The sequence below is a fragment of the Cucumis sativus genome, chromosome 5, assembly GCF_000004075.3.
Source record: "Cucumis sativus cultivar 9930 chromosome 5, Cucumber_9930_V3, whole genome shotgun sequence".
NCBI lineage: Eukaryota > Viridiplantae > Streptophyta > Magnoliopsida > Cucurbitales > Cucurbitaceae > Cucumis > Cucumis sativus.
This window is the reverse complement of record NC_026659.2, coordinates 6,332,376-6,352,021: the sequence shown is the minus strand read 5'-3', so window position 1 is coordinate 6,352,021 and position 19,646 is coordinate 6,332,376. Positions and strand designations below refer to the sequence as shown.

At 28.8% G+C, this 19,646-nt stretch overlaps 1 protein-coding gene across 1 annotated transcript; it reads left to right on the top strand.

The window, feature by feature from the left end:
• The first annotated feature begins 11 nt into the window (after window positions 1-11).
• LOC116404145 lies at window positions 12-2,320 on the top strand. Its single transcript, XM_031886420.1, has 2 exons — window positions 12-1,765; window positions 2,037-2,320. The coding sequence occupies exons 1-2, from the start codon at window positions 1,426-1,428 to the stop codon at window positions 2,087-2,089; spliced, it is 393 nt and encodes a 130-aa protein (XP_031742280.1). The 5' UTR covers window positions 12-1,425; the 3' UTR covers window positions 2,090-2,320.
• Window positions 2,321-19,646: the final 17,326 nt, after the last annotated feature.

Genomic DNA, 19,646 nt, shown 5'->3' with positions numbered 1-19,646 from the left:
TTATTCTTTCCTTATGTTGCATTGTTTTGTGTATAATTACATTTGTATTATTGGAAATTATCAAACAAATAAACTATTATTCAATAATAAACTACATGGTATCAGAGCCTTCTAACCTAGATCCTATGTAGTCGTCGTCGCTGCTCCTCCCTACCATGAATCTCGTCGGCGAAGACGAGATCTTTCTTTATCCGTTCATCTTCGTCTAAATCGATACCTTCGCGCATCAGTTCGTCTCCGTCTAGACCAATCCCTTCGTTGCCATGAAACCTTTCTTCGATTCGCGCCTGATCTATCTCTGTTTCTTTTGCAGATAAGTTCGTTCAAGGCTTCGTTCCATTCGCGCATCAAATCTGAGTTGATTTGGTTGTTCATCTCTGCTCAGACTTGAACCAGTTTGTGCATCTCCGTTTGTTCGAGCATCCATCTTCAGATCGTTCATCTGTTCAAGGGTTCAATTTGTGTATCAGTCTCTGTTCAAGTTCTTCATTCAATCTTAGATCTCATCTTCGATCATCTCCAAACTCGTCCGCTGGGTTTTCTGTCTAGATTTGTCTTTGTTCTTCCTGTTGAGTTTCTATCCAGATTTGTCTCTTATCTTTGTGCATGTCCGTCCGCTCTTTTATTTGGCATTGTGTTGTTGTCTTTTTGCCATTCTTTTGATTGGGGAGTTATTTGTTGGTTGTGTTTCTCACTAAACTTTTCATATGGAGAAAAATGATATTGCTCGTCCCATAGTACCATCCTTGATGGGACGAATTACATTACCTGGGCTCATCAAATGATGAGTTTCTTGATCGATAAAAAGTTATGGAGTATCGTTACTAGCAATGTCACCAAATCGGTCAAACCTACTTCTCTAGTGAAAAACATTAAGGATACCATTGAGAAAGACGATACTGACTCATTTGATGCCACCGTTCAAGAGACCACCGAAGAAGACGACAAGTACATTGAAAAACTTGAGGACTAGGATAGCAAAAATCATCAAATCATCACTTGGTTGAGTAACATTTCAATTCCAGCAATTCATACTCAATTCGATGCATTTAATACGACAAAAGAACTTTGGGATTTTCTGTCCACACGGTTTCAGTCTATTGGGTTTGCTCATTATTATCAATTAAATTTTCGTCTTGTTAGTCTAAACCAGAAGGGAGGACAATCTGTGAATGAGTATCTTGCCACTCTTCAATCAATTTGGACTTCGTTAGATCAGCCAAAAATTAGTCCTGATCATTTTTGCCTCATCAAAGTCCTTATGGGTTTTCGCCCAGAGTATGAATCAGTTTGTGCTGCACTATTACATCGCATCAGTTTGTGCTGCACTATTACATCGCAACCCTTTGCCATCTCTCGACGCTGCCATCCAAGAAATTTTATTTGAAGAAAAATGACTTGGCATTGTCTCACCTCTGCCTTCTGATGTCGCTCTTGCAACCACACATCCACGACTTGCTAATGAGTCCACTTTCTGCAAATAATTGTAAGCTTCATGGTCATAAGCTTGCTAATTGCCCTACTATTGAGTGTGAGTATTTTCACAAGCGAGGTCACATCTTGGACAACTATCCCACTCGTTCACCCTGCCCTCATGGTCACTCACATAAACCCAAGTCTTCTTCAAAAACTAGTTATCAACCTATTGTTGTTGCTGCCACCTCATTTGATATCACTGCACTTCAGAACTTTCAGCTAAATAATCTTCATGACTTACTGAAACATGTGATCTCTTCCAACTCTACTGCTCTTGCTGTCACTCCAGGTACTTCTTGGCTCCTTGATTCGACTTGTTGTGATTCTATGACTTCTGACATTTTATTCTTATCCTCACCTATTCTCATTCAATCTCTTCCTCTAATTCACTCTAGAGATGATAATCACATGTCAATCTCTCACATTGGCACTTTTAATACACCCACCATAAATATGTCAAACACCTATCATATTTCAAATCTCACATTCAACCTAGCTTCTGTTGGCCAATTATGTGATCTCGAACTAAACCATTATATTTTCTTCTCATGGGTGTCAAGTTTATAATTCTCAGACGGGGCAAGTGATTGGTACAGGATGGAAGGTGGGATGATTATTTGAGCTCACATCTTTCCAACACTCTCCTGTGTTTCCACATATCTCTACACCAGTCACTGATACACTTTATGTCAGCGGCATCTTCGTCTAGGTCATGCATCCTCTAATAAACTTCGTAATTTAGTTTCTATTGGCACTTTGAACTTTATCATTTTCTAATTCTGCTTCATAATTATGTGTTACAACATGTAAATTTTGAAATAAAAATATATCACCTATTATTTTACTCAATATCTTTTACGTTTAGTCGTCATTGAAAAAGTCGAATGTAGTTCTTAATTGAGACATTTTTAAAAATAGCAAAATAAATTAAAATATTTACAATAACAAAATTTTAGATTCTATCAATGATTGTTACTTATGGACTTCTATTATTGTAGCATATCAGTGACTATCACTAATAGAATTGAAAATTTTTGTTATAGGTTGTAGATATTTTGTAAAATTTGCTATTTTTGAAAATCCCACTTCTTAATTACTCAATAAAAACTTTTAATTCAATTAGTTTCCTTAAATATATGTTTTAATATTTTAAAATCTTTTGACAACTTTTATTGCATTGAAAATGTTAAGATTGTCTTATGTAGATTTATTGTTCAAATACTTAGTGAATTAGTAGAGATTTAGAGAGATAAAAGGAAAGGACCTTATATATAGGCTACGACCTCAACTTCAAATATGGGCTCGATTTAACCAAATTTGAACAAAAACATCAACCTTAGCTCTAAGGTTAGGTTTGATAAATAAAGGACATGTTATACAAGCTTAGACCTCAACTTCAGTTCTAGGCTCGATTTAACCAAATTGAAAAAACATCAACCTTACCTTTAGGACTAGGTTTGATAAAATGGACTCATCCTTCTTTTAAACTCAGTTGAAATTTAATTTGAAAATATTGTGCTTCCCAAAAAAATAAATAACTCACTACTCCATTTTACTAATCCCATTAACAATTGATCAGCATGGTCATAGGGTAGAATAAACACATGTATCACAAGAACATTTTAAGCTACCAAACTCGCCACTCTTCGTATTAAACAAATGAATCCAAACTGTGAAAGACTACACTATGTTGTAAAGACCTAATGTTGTTTTAGTTTTGGACTTCACAAAACATGAATTTTTTAGGATGTAGACTTTCAATTGCAACAACTCACAATCATAGAGAAATTTTTCTAGACTTGTAAACACCTATATTTCCTTAAGTCTTAACAAGAGAAAATCATACATTTTCCTTGGTTTGCAAATACAATAAGTTGTATTGAATCTCTGTTAATTAATAGTAAATAGAATAATATACTGATAGATAATGAATGTTTACTATAATTTGATGACATTTTAAAAAGATGAAAGAAAGGATTGACAAATAAACAAATGTTTATATAATAAGAAATGAAAAGGTAACAATGATTCTTCAAATAGGAGTACAAAAAGAGGAGGTAAGGGAAAGTTTACATATATGGAAATAACATTCTAAGAACTAAATGTAAGTTTTCTAGAAATATCTCTGACCTCTTTCAACACTACAGAACTTTCTAAGAAAATTCTTCATACATAATATCTTCGAACATAATCTGAATTCACAAAATTTTTTTAACTCAACGCCATCAATATTAGTTAAAAGCACAACTCCTCCTGAAAAAACATTTTTCACTACGAATGGACCTTCATAATTAGGAGTCCATTTTCCTCGATGATCCGTTTGAAATGGAAGTATCATTTTTAACACCAAATCTCCTTCTCGAAATCTTCGAGGGTGCACTTTCTTCTTGTATGCTCGCATTAGTCTTCTTTGGTAAAGTTGTCCATGACTTAATGCTACCAATTTTTTTTCTGCAACGAAATTCAACTACTCATAATGACCTCGTATCCATTCAACTTCATCTAACTTAGCTTCCATGAGAACTCTCAATGAAGGTATCTCAACTTCTAAAGGTAGGATAACTTTCATACCATAAACCAAAGAGAATGATGTTGCCTTTGTTGAAGTACGAACTGAGATGCGATAGCCATGGAGCACAAACGGTAAAATTTCATGACAATCTTTGTATGTTGTTGTCATCTTCTCAATGATTCTATTAATATTTTTGTTGGCTGCCTCAACTACCCCACTCATATTAAGGTGGTATGGAGTCGAATTTATGTGATTGATCTTGAATAGCATCCATCATTTTGTTATTAAGGTTCTTGGCATGATCCATAATAATACCATCTGAGAGACCATAACGACAAATCAACTCTTTCTTGACAAACTTGATGAGCACCACTCCTTTTGTAATGTTGAAATAAGATGTTGCCTCTATCCATTTAGTGAAGTGACCAATGGCCGCAAAAATAAAACGATGACCATTTGAGACTTTAGGATCAATTGGTCTGAAACATCCACATTCCCCACAAACAAAATGGTCGGGGTGCTGACAAGACATGCAATGGAGATGCTACTATGTGGATCCTATCCATATAAATTTGACACTTTTTATGTTCCCTTGCATATTTTATGCAGTATGATTCAATCATTGTTCAATAATAACCAGATCTAAGTATTTGTCTAGCCACCATATGTTCATTAACATGTGTTCCACATATTCCTTCATGAACTTTTGTTATAATTTGATTTGCTTCTTCCAAGTCAACACATTGAAGGAGCTCCATATCATGGTTTCTTTTATAAAGAACTTCATCACTTAAGAAAAAGTTCATGACCAACCTTCTTATTGTGTGCTTGTGATTCTTTGAAGTTTCATATGGATATTCTCTATACTTTATATACTGCTTGATGTCAAAATACCATGGCTTATTATCATTTTCAATATTCATGCAATATACCGGTGCATCTCGCTTTGTAATTTGGATTTGATAAGGTTCACACTCAAGATTAAGTTCAAACATCACTACCAGGGTGGCTAATGCATCTGTCATTCGATTGTATTCTTTGTGAACATGGTCAAATAAAAATTTCTCAAAATTTTAAGATTGTTAAATTTGATAATATGAGGTTCCATCTCAAAACATCACTGTCAGGACTCTCAATTTCTCCAACAAAGACAATTTTGCAACATATTGACTGTAAAACACCAATTTAGCATCTCTTGTTTCCCATTCTTCCTTGACTTGATGTATTACTAGCATTGAGTCACCTTGTCGCGATGTGATCGTGATGCGGAGCGGCTGACGTCCTCGATTATTTAATTTTAATAAATAAATAGGTTTGAAGTTGCCATAAACCATATTAAGGTGTGATTGGTCACCAAATAAAAAAAAATATATATATGGTCTACGTAAATTCATGAGATTTAAGTTTTGAGAGTCAGTTGTGTGTAGGGAAGATGTTAGTACCTTACAACATCCATAAAATGGTTACCCAATTTTATCTTGTAAACTAAATTAAAAATTGTTCACCAAACAAAGTTTTTTATTTTGTTATTTTTAAATGCCCCATAGTTCTTAATTCACATCAAAGAAAATAAAATCTAAGCGTAAATTGATATTTATGGGTGGCATAAGAGTCATTAGAAAAATGAAGTTTATTTTTGTTTCAATTTTCATATTCATCTCAAAAATATTAAAATACCAAACTTTGATATTTTAATCTCCATCATAAGTGTCTAATGAGAAATTTCATGTATCTAAGAATTAATAAATTAATAGAAAACACTATTCAATCCAATTTAAAAGTATGAAATGATTTATAATTTTAAAGATAATTTATTATTTAAATTTCAAATGGAGAAATTTCATTTATTCAAAGAATTTACATTATAAAATCCATAAAAAACAATTTTTTTTTCTCTGATTTAGATTTTTATGTTTAAATGGAAAAATAAATAATAATAATGACAAAACATTGTGAAATTTGAGAAATACTTATGAAATAAATAAGCTAATATGATGAGATAAAATATACAATGATATAAAATAATACAGAGAGATTAAGATAGAATAATAAAATGATACAGAGAGATTGAGATAAAATTATAAAATGATACGAAGAGATTGAGATAAAATAACACATGATTAGTGATACAAAAAGTTTGAGATAAAATAATATAGAGAGATAAAATAAAAAGGGAAATAATATAAACAAACAAATAAATAAAGGTATAATAAAGTGGGATGCAAAAATATGTAAGATGCGAGAATGCAAAATAATTAATTAATGCAACATGCATGATGCAAAATAATAAATTAACTCTATCGCCACGTGTCCGAGACGATGCGGAGCGGCCGACGTCCTCAAAAGAGCTAGTTTTAAAATAAAATAGGAGTCGCCACCCATCTTTTTTACGGTGTGATTGGACACCGAAATAAAATAAACAATTTTAAAAAAATGGTCTGCGAAAAATAGAATTGAGTTCGAAAATCATTTATGTGTGGGGAAGGTATTAGCACCCCATAACACCAATTTAGAAAAACGGTGGCCAAATTTAAAATCTTGAATTGAAAATATTTTTAAATTTATTTTAAAACTAATGTTTTATTTCATCCCTCGTTACTCCAATATTTGAAACAATGGTCTCATAAAATAAGTGGAATTATATTCTATTAATTAGACTATATATTGAAGGAAAGTTTCTCACCTTAAGAAAATGAGAAATTATTACCATTTCTCAAAATCTATCATAGGCTAGTATTTGAATAAATTTTTTTTTTAAAAGATTGATTAAATTCCTTTTTTTTTAGATCAAATCTCGGATTTCCAAAGATATGATCCCTCACCTTAAGAATTCTAGGAAATCGAACTTACAAATTTCCTAGATTCCATCATAAGAATATTTTGAGCGAAATAGAAGTGAGTTATTAAAAAAGTTGATTAAGGAAAACATATGAAATATAGATTTATATTTTAAACATTTTTTAAAAAAATTAAAAGGAATAGTTTTAAAGTAAAATTTTTTAAACGGTTAAAAAAGGAAATTTAAGAAAGATTTCAAAATTAGTTTAATAGGAAATAATGCACAATGGAATCAAATATATCACACGACGGATTAAGCAAGTAAGATAAAATTTTATTTTTTTTAAAAAATTATTGGGAATCGAATCTTGGATTCCCAAAGAACCGATTTTCTCACTTTAAGAATTTAGAAATAACGGACTCCCAGATATTTCTAATTCCATCGTCAGATTTTTTTTTTAGAATGATAAAATGTAAAGATAAATACGATATAAGAAGAAGAAAAAATAATTGATATAAACTAACATGGTAACATTGCGAAATGTAAAAAAATATTCATAAGTTTAAAACTACATAACAATAATTATTATGCATACAATAAAAACAATTTAAAATAAATGAAAAGAAAATAGAAGCGCCATATAACGAAAATGAATAAATAAATAAATAAAAATAAAGAAGAAATGAAATAAATGAAATAAATAAATCAATAATGAAAAAGGAATGAAGAAATAAGGAAAGAAAAGAAAAAAGAAAAATAAGAATTCGAATCACAAAGAAATTACTTGTTGTATGAGGTGCGGATCATTGAGATTAAATCCCTACCAAATGCAACCTCCAACTAAGTTTAGTTAACAATAAGGTTTAATTTGCTTAAGATAAAATTTTAAAAAAATATAGAGACAATAAGGTAATGATGAGAATAATAGAAACGCACATTTTGTAGAAATTACTTGATTTTTTTTTGCACATTTTGGTTTAATTCACTCTAAAAACTTTCTTAAGCACTCTTTTTAAAAAGATTTCTCTAACAAACTTTCTCCAATTTTTTTGTAAGAAATTCTCCTCCAAAGAATTTTTTGTTTAAAGAATTCTTTGTTTAAGAAACTCCTCTCCTCCTTTTTTTCAAATAACAAGGTCCCTATTTATAGACTCCGAGTATATCACAAATTAGGAAAAAATAATAAGAATAAAATCAAAAATTGATATTATATTAATAAAACAATTTTTCATTTTCCTAAAATAAATTAAATGAGATATTTTGAGATTTTGTGAAAAATAAATTAATATATCAAATGAATATTAAGATACTTTTATTTAAAATTGATTTTCTTTTTTCCTAAAATGATTTAAGTAAGTCAAAATTGATATTAGAAGATTTTATTTAAAACAAATTCATTTCTTTTTTCCTAAAATAGCAAATATAATATTAAAAGATTTTTAAAAAACAAATTGATTTATTTTTGTTTCCTAAAATGATAAAAATGAAATATTATAAGATATTATGTTATTATTAATTTTTTTTACTTTTTTAAAGTAAATAAATAAATAATGTAGCAATTATTACTAATATTAATATTTAAAAAAAAGATATATATGTAGGATAAAAATAGGTGGCTACAAACCGAACCTGCATGATGCAAAATAATTAATTAACGCAGACCAGGGTAATTAAGGCAAGATGTTAGAATGTCAAATAATTAATTAATGCATGATGATATTCTGAAATCCAAGGAAAATATAATCTTTCAAGTCTTTAATCTTTTAGAAGATGATGATTTCAACGTCTTGAGTGCTTTTAGAAGTTTGAGTATTCAATTCTTGAGAGCCTCAATTCTTCTTTCAACCCAAGATCCTCAAAATGAATGAGAAAGTCTCTATTTATAGAGAAATTCCATGACTTTTTAGGTGAACTTTGGCCAATTTGCTTGTTGGATTTAGGCTTGGGCCCATTTGTTTGGCGAGCTTGGGCTTGAGCCCACATTTGTCTTTTGAACTTGGGGTTGGGCTTGGATCCATTAACTTGTTTGACTTGGGTTTGGATCATTATCCTTTTTGGTTCAATTTTCATATCTAAGGCCTGAATTGGGTTGAGTATGATAAAATTTAATTACCCAAACCCAATCAATTTATAATTATCACAATGTTTGTTGTGATGACGTGACATAATTTAATTGAGTGTAACTTCTTGATCAATAGTAGATTTTTTCGTTACATGGAGAAAAATAAATCAGTATTAAATTTTAAAAAATAAGAATTTAAATTTTACGTACATAAAAATAAAATTGAAATAGATTAATTTTTTTTTAATTTAAATGAAAAATGAAAAAAATTTAAACTTGGTCGAGCCTGAATGGTTTAGTCTTTAAAACCCGACCAAAGAGAAGCTCAAAATAATAGTAATACAAGACATGCAAATTATTAAAAAAATTGTAAAGTTACCGAAAAGATTTGGCTAATTTTCATAAATATAACAAAATACAAAAATATTTGCGGATCGTATAACAAAATAAAAAAGTTCATGAAATCAACTATTTTTTATAAATATTCCAATTTGTCATTCCTTTTCATCTTATTTTTTCTCTTATTCTTTTGCAAATTTTTTTTCATTTCCATCGATTTCTTCTCTTCTTCTTCTTCATTTTTTTTTAAAATCATGATATTTGTTTTCAATCAATCATAAATCTTGTATTATATATATTTTTTTTAAACTGTTATTTGGTTCAAGATTATATTTCAAGAAGATCGTGTAAAAAATATAAAAGATCTTGGTACACGATGTGAAACAAAAATCGTTAGAATATTGACACACGATGTTTAGATTTGGCTATAACTAAATTTAACAAATATAAAAAAAGATCTTGAAAAAAAATAGTTGAATATTGGTACACCATCATTTAGAAAAATTAACAGAAAAAAAAAAATAGAAAGTTTTAGAATTTATTGATGATAAACATTAATAGACAATAATATACTCATTGACATTGATAGACATTAATTATCCGTGACTATAAATATCTATTATTGATTGATTATGAAATTTTATTATATTTGTCGATAATTTTAACCGTTTTCCTATTTTAAATAGTTTTTTTAAGCTTTTATTATTAAAATAGAATGAACTATTAAATATTAAAATTTAAAAAGATGTCTTTTATCCGATTTAAAAAGATTTATAGGGATGAGAAGATAGACTAATGTGGACTCGATGTCTTTTTCACATTTGTGCACCACCATCCATTTGGTCAGTTAAGCGGGACGGGATGAGAAATAAAATAATACTATATTTTTATTTTATTTTTTAATCAAATATTTTTTTATTATCCGCATTTTTCGTTGATTCAAATCCAATTGATTTTTTCTTTAATTGAATTTGACGGTTGAAGTTGAATAGTTACATATTCATTTTTTTATGTTAAGAGTATGAAGAAAAATACTTCTCCGTTCTTTTCTTATCTGTTTTTATGTTTTCCTTTTCGATCAACTTTTACTTCGTTTTCCAAGCACAATCATAAAAGTTGTTTGCATTTTGATCGTCTTTCAATGCAAATTTGATCGAGATAGACAATATTTGAGTTGTTTTAAACCTAAAAGCATTGTGACAACTTTTACGAGCTTTTGCTTTTTTTTTTTATTATTATTTATTTATTAATTCCTATGGCTAGTGTAGCAAGCAAGTGGAAAAACTAAGGAAAAACAAAAAATCCAAATACAAATATAAAAAGAAGAACATTTGACCTTAAATGGTTGTTGAGAATATAAGAGTCTTTTTTTTATTATTACTTTATTTTTTAATAGCTGTAGGAAAGAAAACAAATACAGATACAAATATAAAAAAGAAGAAGAAGACCTCAAATTTTTTAGATTATAAAACATTAATGTTCAATATGATTTGGTTTTTTTCTATTCCATAGCTAATCTGCTTTTAATTATAAGTATTATTAATTATATGTATATTAAGGCACTAGAAACTTAGATTGAAGGACATTTTTCGGAGAAATTTGATTCGTGGAGTTGAACTTGAGTTGATGTTGTATTTTTGTTGATTTGATACAATGTAATTCGATCTCTAAAATTTGATCATTTGATTCTTTATTGATTGGATGCTTATGCTTGATTTGAGGAAGCGAAACATGTAATTAAGAAAGAAAGTTTGTACGTATCTTCGAAGAAGCTTCAATCGATTTTAATTGTCTCACCCACGTTTTTCCTTCATCGATTTTCCCACTCTCTTTCCTCTCATGATTTTCTAACAAAGCAATCATTTTATTCAGTTTTCTCTTCCACCTTTACTTTCCAAAATTTCAAAAATATCTTTCAACTTTTGAAAAGAGTTAAAAAATACTTTTAACATTAATTTTATAAGGAAAACGGTTCAAGTTTTCCTTTTCTTTTAAAATACCTATAAACGATTGAAAAGTTGTACAAATACTCTTGAACCTAAAGAATTAGAAAATACTTTTATTAATTCAATTTTGACACCAAATTTTTTAGCATCTACAGTAAAAACTAAAATTTTAAGTTAAAATCATTGTTTTAAATTTTCATCGATATGTCAACCATAGGTTTGAGATATCGATAGAAGATGTGAATCAATATTTTCATTACATCTTAAAATATCCACGAACCATAAAAATATAAACATCAAAATAACACTAATGTAAATATAATATAAATAATACATATGTTTACTCACTTAAAAGTAATAAAATATTTTTTAAAAATTAATTTAAAATCTTTTTATAACTTTTCTAGAAATATCCATTGAAATAATTTTTTTTTTGTAAAATTAAGAGTTTGATATATCCATCAACATCATTGTTTTAGACCTTGGTTAAAAAAACAAAATTTGTACAAAATCTCACAAGATTCTAAAATAAAAATTTATCCTTCAAACATACTAAAAAAATAATTAGTGAAACAAAACAATCTCACAAATAGATTTATCATACTTAATTTATGTGTTAATAGTCCAATACATATTTTATTTTACAATTAATTGTATGTTAAGTACAACAATAACTATAGAGATTGGTTATGTTGGCGATCTATCACTATGTGTTACTAGTCAAATAAAATTGAGATTATGACATTAACTTAAAATTTAAGTTTTTATTTTGATTGGTGTAGTATTTTTCAACTTATTTTAAACTCGAGGGTATTGATGAAACTTTTTAAATAGTATTGAAGTACTTTTGAAACAAATCTTTAACAGTTTCCTTCCAAAACTAATAGTAAGAGTATTTTTTAACTCCTAAAAATTCAAGGGCATTTTTAAAATTTATTAGATTTTAAAGGTATTTTTGTACACAAACTACAAAGTTTAGGAGCATTTTTTTTCTTTTTGTAATTTTAACCCTTCAATTTTTCAATTCTCTTTCAATTTGATAAAGTTTCTTCATCTTCTTAATTCTTTCCTTTTCCTCCTTCTCTTCCCTCTTCCATAAGTGAGTTTGAGAGTATAAAATCGGACATCAAAATAGTAACCAGTACTAAATGTAACTTCGTTAACTAGTTAGATTTCTATTTGATTAGGATGACGTATGTAACTTAATCTAATTTCTGAGTGTATTATGAACTCATGTTCGTGAGAAATTGTCATTTAATTTGTATGGGGTAGAGTTGTCAGATCGTCAACTCAATAAGCTTATCATTTTAAGAATAAGACTGAGTGGGAAGTTGAGAACATAATTACACAAGATGAAATTCACTCATTTCCTACTTTAGGGTAAATAGATGAGTGTTCCCCTAAATGATGTCTCAAGGACTTGAAAATAGTTTTTCTTCAACTAATATTTTGTTTTTCTACAAAAGAGTTTCTCTAGAAAATCTCTAAACTTATTTTCATCCTAATTGGTTTCCACAAACCAATCTTATCCCAAAGGATAAGAAGGTCTCCAACGGATAGTGTCTCAATTTGGAGATTTTTTTGTATATTGAGAGACGTCAAACAAGTAAGTTTTTTTTTTTTTCTTTAATCTATAATTAGAAAGCATGCTTAGCCTTTAAGTCTTAATAAGAAAACTAATTTCTTAATTATTTGGGATTTTCAAATTAAATTGATAAATGATTCCGTAAAATCTTCCGCTGCCATAGGACTTTTATCCCTTAAGTGAAAACATGTTCAAATGCAGATGAATGCGACTTTACAACTAACGAAAAATTCCAATATTCAACTAATTTAATGACCTTTCAACTCTTATATTGGTAGCCTTTAACTAAAAGATTTCATCACTATACTTATAAGAAGAAAAAAATGTAAATATATATCATTGTATTGCAAATACTTACCATTTTCTATGAGTTTAGTGATGAAATCTTTTAGTTTAAGGTTTTCGTTGAAAGACCCGAAAAAATGAAAGGAGGGAAATAAATTGTAATAAATTTATTTTAGTTAATTAATTTCAATAAATAAATTGTAATAAAAAATTTATTAAATTTATTTAATGAGAGAAGGGAAATAAAAATTATTTTTATTCTTTTTATAATTGACATTTCCAAAATGTCTGTCGCGACGTGATCGCTACGCGGAGCGACCGACCTCCCCGTTTATTTAATTTTAATAAATAGTTTTGGAGTCGCCACCAACCATATTAGGGTGTGATTGGTCAACCAAAAAAAGAAAAAAAATGGTTTGCGTACATTTAGAGATTTAAGTTCGGGAGTCAGTTGTGTGTAGGGAAGGTGTTAGCACCCTACAACACCCAAAAAATGGTTACCCAATTTTATCTTTTAAATTAAATTAGAGAGGTTCACAAAACAAAGTTTTTATTTAGGTTTTGTTTAAATGTCCCATGTTTATCAATTCATATCGAAGAAAGTAAAACCTAAGCATGAATTGATGATTATGGGTGGCATAGGAGCCATTAGAAAAATTAACTTTATTTTTGTTTTAAAAGATTTTTATTCACCTTAAGAATATTAAGATACCAAAACTTGATATTTTAATATCTATCATAGGTGTTTAATGAGAAATTTCATGTATCTAGAATGAAAACACTACTCAGTCTCATTTAAAATATGAAATGTGTTTATTTAAAAACAATCTATTAATTAAATTTCAAACGGAAAATTTTTATGTATTCATGGATTTTAAATTATAAAATCCATAAAAAACAATATTTTTTCTTCAATTTACATTTTTATATTTAAATTAAAAAATGAATAATAACAATGACAAAACATTATGAAATTTGAAAAATACTTAAAGGGTAATATGTTGAGATAAAATAAATGCATAAAACAAATACATGATAATGTAAGCAATACGCAAAATGTACAAGATGATTAATTAATACAGTACATGCAAGATAATTAATTAATGCATAATGATGCAAAATAATTAATTAATTCAAAAGGATGCAAAATAATTAATTAATGCAGAAATAGGCAAATTAGTTAATTAATTCAGAAATATGCAAAATAATTATTTATGCCAGACTAGAGTAATAAATAATTACTCGAGGATGTCAAATGGGTGAAATAATAATTAACCAATAAATAATCATAGTACCCAATGGATGTCAAATAGTTTTAGTGATTAATTAATTAATATAGAATACAAATAATTTGAATGCGTAATTGACATAAGATGCCAAATGAGTGTCAAAATAAGTTAACAATAGGCAAATAATTAGCTCACAATGGAGGATGCCAAAAATTAAAACTGTCAAATACATTGTGCTAATTAATTAACAATGCATAATTAAGAGAGTATGTCAAATGAATAGTTATTTTCAAATGCATAATTAACATATATGTCAAATTGATAATTATTAAAGCAAGATACCAAATAGATACACACAATTAACACAGAATGTAAAATGGATGCCTAGATAATTAAAAAGATAGCAAATAATTAAATCATTATGCCAAATAGGTGTCAAATGAGTGTTAAATAATTAAGACATCAATCAAATAATTAACAAATCATTTAATTAATTAACTAAATGAAATAATTAACATAGCGCAAATGGATGTCAAATAATGCAAATAATTAATCCCCAAATAATTAATGATGCTGCAGAAAATTAACACAGATCAAATAATTAACATAGCATTGACAGTATGCTAATTAATTAACCAAATGAAATAATTAATAGCAGCAAAATCAGATAATTAACTCACAACATTCAAATGGGTGCCAAATAATTAAACGAATGCAGAACTCAACCATCAGAATAGTCAAATGGCCAAATAGATGTGCATAAATAAGTGTAATTAGATGCAAAACAAACACTAATTAATTAGGGCAGCAATCAAAGAGTCAAATGGGAGCCAAATGATTCAAATGATGCAAATAATTAAAAGATGTGAAATGAGTGTCAAATGATTAACTCAACCGCTAATTAATGAGTGATTTAAATGAATAATTAAGACAGCACCCAAATGTGTGCCAAATAATTAAACCAGTATTATCAACTTGAATAAAAAAAAAAAGAACTTACAAGGTCTGCCTTAAATGTAAAATGTTCTGGGTTGATCCTCTTCACCTCTTCCAAAAAAATATCTTTTACGTGTCTCTCTTCTCTATCAAATAATCCTCATAGCAAAAGAAATTCCCCTACAATTGAATCTTCTCATTCTCTTTTTATAGGGAAATGTCTCATTTTTTTTAGATAGAAGTGGAGTAGGTTTAGATATTGAAATGAAGTACAGAGAAATAGAGAAAATGTGGAAGAGTGGGAGAACGTGAGAGATTGGGGAAGAAGGTGGAAGAGTGGGAGAACGTGAGAGATTGAGAGAAAGTGGGAGGGTTGTGACCCACGAAAATAGAGGATGGTTGAGAAAGATAGGGAGAAGAAAAAAAAATCTTTTCTTTTAATTTTAATTTTAAATATGTTATTTTTTTGTTTTTGTTTTAAAACATAAATTTAAAAATTAAGATTTAAATTTTAGAATTTAAATTTAAATTCAAATTCTTTTAAAATAATAATAAATAAAAAAATAAATGAAAAAAATAAAAAGGCAGGACAAAATACGGTATCTACAATGTCAAATAAAAATGTTAACTATATTTGACGTTTTTTCTGCGTCAAATAAATGTTAGGTACTTGATGAGAAAAAAACATCAAGTAAAATATCTACTATACTTGACGCGAATAGACCATCAAATAAATCTCCACTATCCTTGACGCGAGAAAAATGTCAAGTAAAAGCTAACATAAAATAGTTCAAAAAATTTTATGAAAATTTTGCTTTTTCAACACCATACTTATCATTTTGTTCGCGTCATGTAAATGTTTACTATACTTAACGTGAATAAAATGTCAAGTAAAATCTCCCTTACACTTGATAGGAAAAAAACATAAAGTAAAAGCTAACGTAATTAAAATAGCAGTGTCTTCTTCATTTGCCGGTGTGAAAAAATTACAAATCGAGAGCAAGCTTTATACTTCCATCGTTTCCTTTGTCTTAGATGAGAATCTAGAATAGAGAGATCCCAATATCACTTCTCCCTAGAGAAAAAAGGCAAAATCTAGAGCCAAATAGCATGAGAAATCATACTTCGTGGCTTGCCTTATTTGTGTGTACCCTATTTTGTATTTTATTTGTATTAACTTGTAATGACTACTCTATGGCCGCGAGACCTAGAGTTTTAATTATAATTTTAATGCATTTTTAGTGTCATTCTGCCATCTCTTTATCTCACCATCTATTTTACATTTAATTGATTGTATGAACCATGTTAAGGCGTAATTAATAATAGATCAAAATCTAGATGTCTCTGTTATTTTTCTTATTCAGTTAAATGTGGGCCATCAATACTTTGTTTTATTCGAGAGAAAAGACAAAGGGTTGATTGTTGTCATTTGACGTGTGATGACCTCATACTTAACTAAACAGAAGGCAAGGATATTGTAGCAATGCAATCTGGTCACCAAACTTATCTTTGGCATTCATATAAAAAATGCAAGTTTGTGCGGTGAAAGCACCAAAAGGTTGCTCCACTTAATTTAGGATGAGTTGCTTTTTATTGAGTGCCTTAATTTTAAAGTAAATAAATGCTTTGTATCGCCTCAATATGTTATTTTCCCTCACATTGAATGTAATTGGGTAAATATTATATTTCCTGCATTATCACGCCTATTACCTAAGTTCATAATTCACCACATCTCATTGCCATCTTCATTTTGCTAACTCCATTGCACACTAGTGTAAATATTTAGGATAAAATATACTGTTCATAACAATGTATTTTATAGATATACTTCGTAGGATTAAAATGCACGATTATTCCATTTAGAGCACCAATTCTTTATGTTCGACCCTAAACTTACCTGGAAACTTCTCTCTTTGCTCACACTTGGGCAAGAGAGAGGAAAACTTCGAGGAAAACTTCTGCTAGACATTGAATAATATGAAATTAGCAACGCATAAGTAGAATGTGCCCCCTTTCATCGTATAACCCTAGCCTAGTCACCTTCTTAATTAAGTCGCATGTTTAGAACACATCATGACATTCACGAATGAATTTTGTAATGCAAATTATAGTTTGTATTGGTTTGATTCCTAACGAACCATGCCTCTTGTCACAATCGTAGTCCTTCAAACACGATGTGAACGATTGTGCGGCACTTGTTCTAGCTCGACGAACAAGTCAGCCGATCAAAATCCGCAATTCGCGGACAACTTTAACACATGCTTCAACCTCCCCTCACGTTTTTGGAAAATATTTTTAGAAAACGTGAAAGATGATTAAATTGATTGAAAACATTGTTAAAACAAGCATTGAAGACTGTCAATTGCAATAAGAAAGCATAGGTTGCAAAGAGTACGACAAGGCTTGGGCGGGGATTCAACAGGTATGACTCCCCTATAGTACATTTTTAACTTTTTCATCTCTGGCAGGCTTGCATATGCAAAATGCCGAAACGTCACACCCAAGCATATCGACTCGAAATTGAAAGCAACTACCTAAACTACTTACAAGACATAAAGACAAGATAAATTGGGGCTAATCGGAGCATACGGCCATAGGTAACACACCTTGGACAAGTATGTCCGTTACATATAACACCCTTATAACATGGAAGACATACGTTGGACCAACCCTTGGCCCCTTCAAACTCTCAAAAAGAACAATATTTGGTTGTTTTCTTTATATATAAAAACTTATGAGAAATATCTAAGATTACTTCTTTTTTTAAAAAAAGTATATTGATGTGAATGAATCTACAAACATTTTAAGTAATTTTTTACCTTATTTTACTTAATTAAACTAGACATCATAAATTATTGTATTAAATTTTAATTGTTTAATTAAACTTTTTTTCTCCAATTAAACCTGAAATTTTCAAGGGTTTAGTTAATAGACACACATTAATTTTTATAAATGACCAATAATATTTTGTAGACTCACATATAAATTTAATGTCTAATAATGTAGCATTTAGTTTTTAACATTTTGGATATGTTAGAAACTTACCGGATGCATGCAAATTAATAATTTAAAAATTTATTAGACAAAAATAAAAAAATAAAAAATTTAGGGATCTATAAAGTTTTAGTTCATACCCAAATTTTTATCCCTTTAATGATCCCACTTCAATTACAAAAACTAAAATTAAACGAAGTTGAAAAAGAAAAATACTAAATTAAAAGTGGGACACATTTTAAGATGTCAAAGGTTTTTTTTAGAAAGAAGAGTTTTGGAACAAATTTGATGGAAAATGTCATAATTGCCATGGTAAAAAACTCCACATTTCATGCTCTAATTCTTCCCATCTCCTCTATTTTTTTTTGCAGTGGCAAACAAACTATTTGGATGTCGAATTCAACAGACGAACTGACTCTAAGTGTCGGCCACGAACCCAGCAACTTCGATGACCCCTGTGAATCGAGAATAACTTCTTGGACGAACTATAACCACGGGATTTTGAACTTCATCAATGATGTTGATAGTAAAACTAAGGCAGAAGATGACAACTTCTTCCTCAAACTTCAACTGGTGAAGAACTTAAACCTTCAAATTTATTTCTTTGAGGAAATTTTTACCATTTTAGATTATTAGATTATTCTTTGCTTAGGCTTATTTTTGTTGGGAGGTTTCTATTTGCTTGCTTGTTTGTAAATTAATTAATTTATTTATTTGTATAATTACATTGACCTTCAAAATGGAAGAATTAGGATTATTAAAATTGGTCAACTTTCTTATTAATATTGTGGTTGGCTCATTTTTGTTGTATTTTTTTTTTTTGGAGGTTTCTATTCTTTTTAATATTTGTATAATTTGCATTGGCCGTCAAAATGGAAGATTTATGATTATTTTGGCTAAGGAATATGGTTGTTGTTTTGTTCTATTTTAATTTGCAAAAAAAAAAAAAAAAAAAAAAAGAAACACGATCTACTCATCTAGTAAACATTTTCCAAATATCTTACAATATTCAAATTTGAAATACTCAACTTCAAATTAAGACTATACTTGTTTTAGGTGATTTTACAATATTTTTTATGAAGATTTTTAGCTGTTTTTTGAATCTTACAAATATGTCACACATAATCTCAGAACGCTGAAACTTGAAATACCAACTCCAGATTAATTTTTTACTTGTTTTAGGCAAATTATAAGATGATTTTACAAGTTTGATGATTTTTTTTATGTTTTTTTTATTCTTTCACATATCTTGCAAATATTTCACAACTTCCAAACTTAAAATACCCAACGACTCCAATTCAATTTTCTACTTGTTTAGATGATTTATGACGGTTTTACATATGTTTTATAGAGTGTTGTTTTTACTCTTGTTTTTTATCTCACAAATATCACACAAGCATCTCACAACTTACAAGTTTGAAAAACTCAACCCAAAATTTATTCTATCTTTTAGGTGTTTTTTTATCTTGCAAATATCTCACTAACAAGTTCTATTGTCTCAGA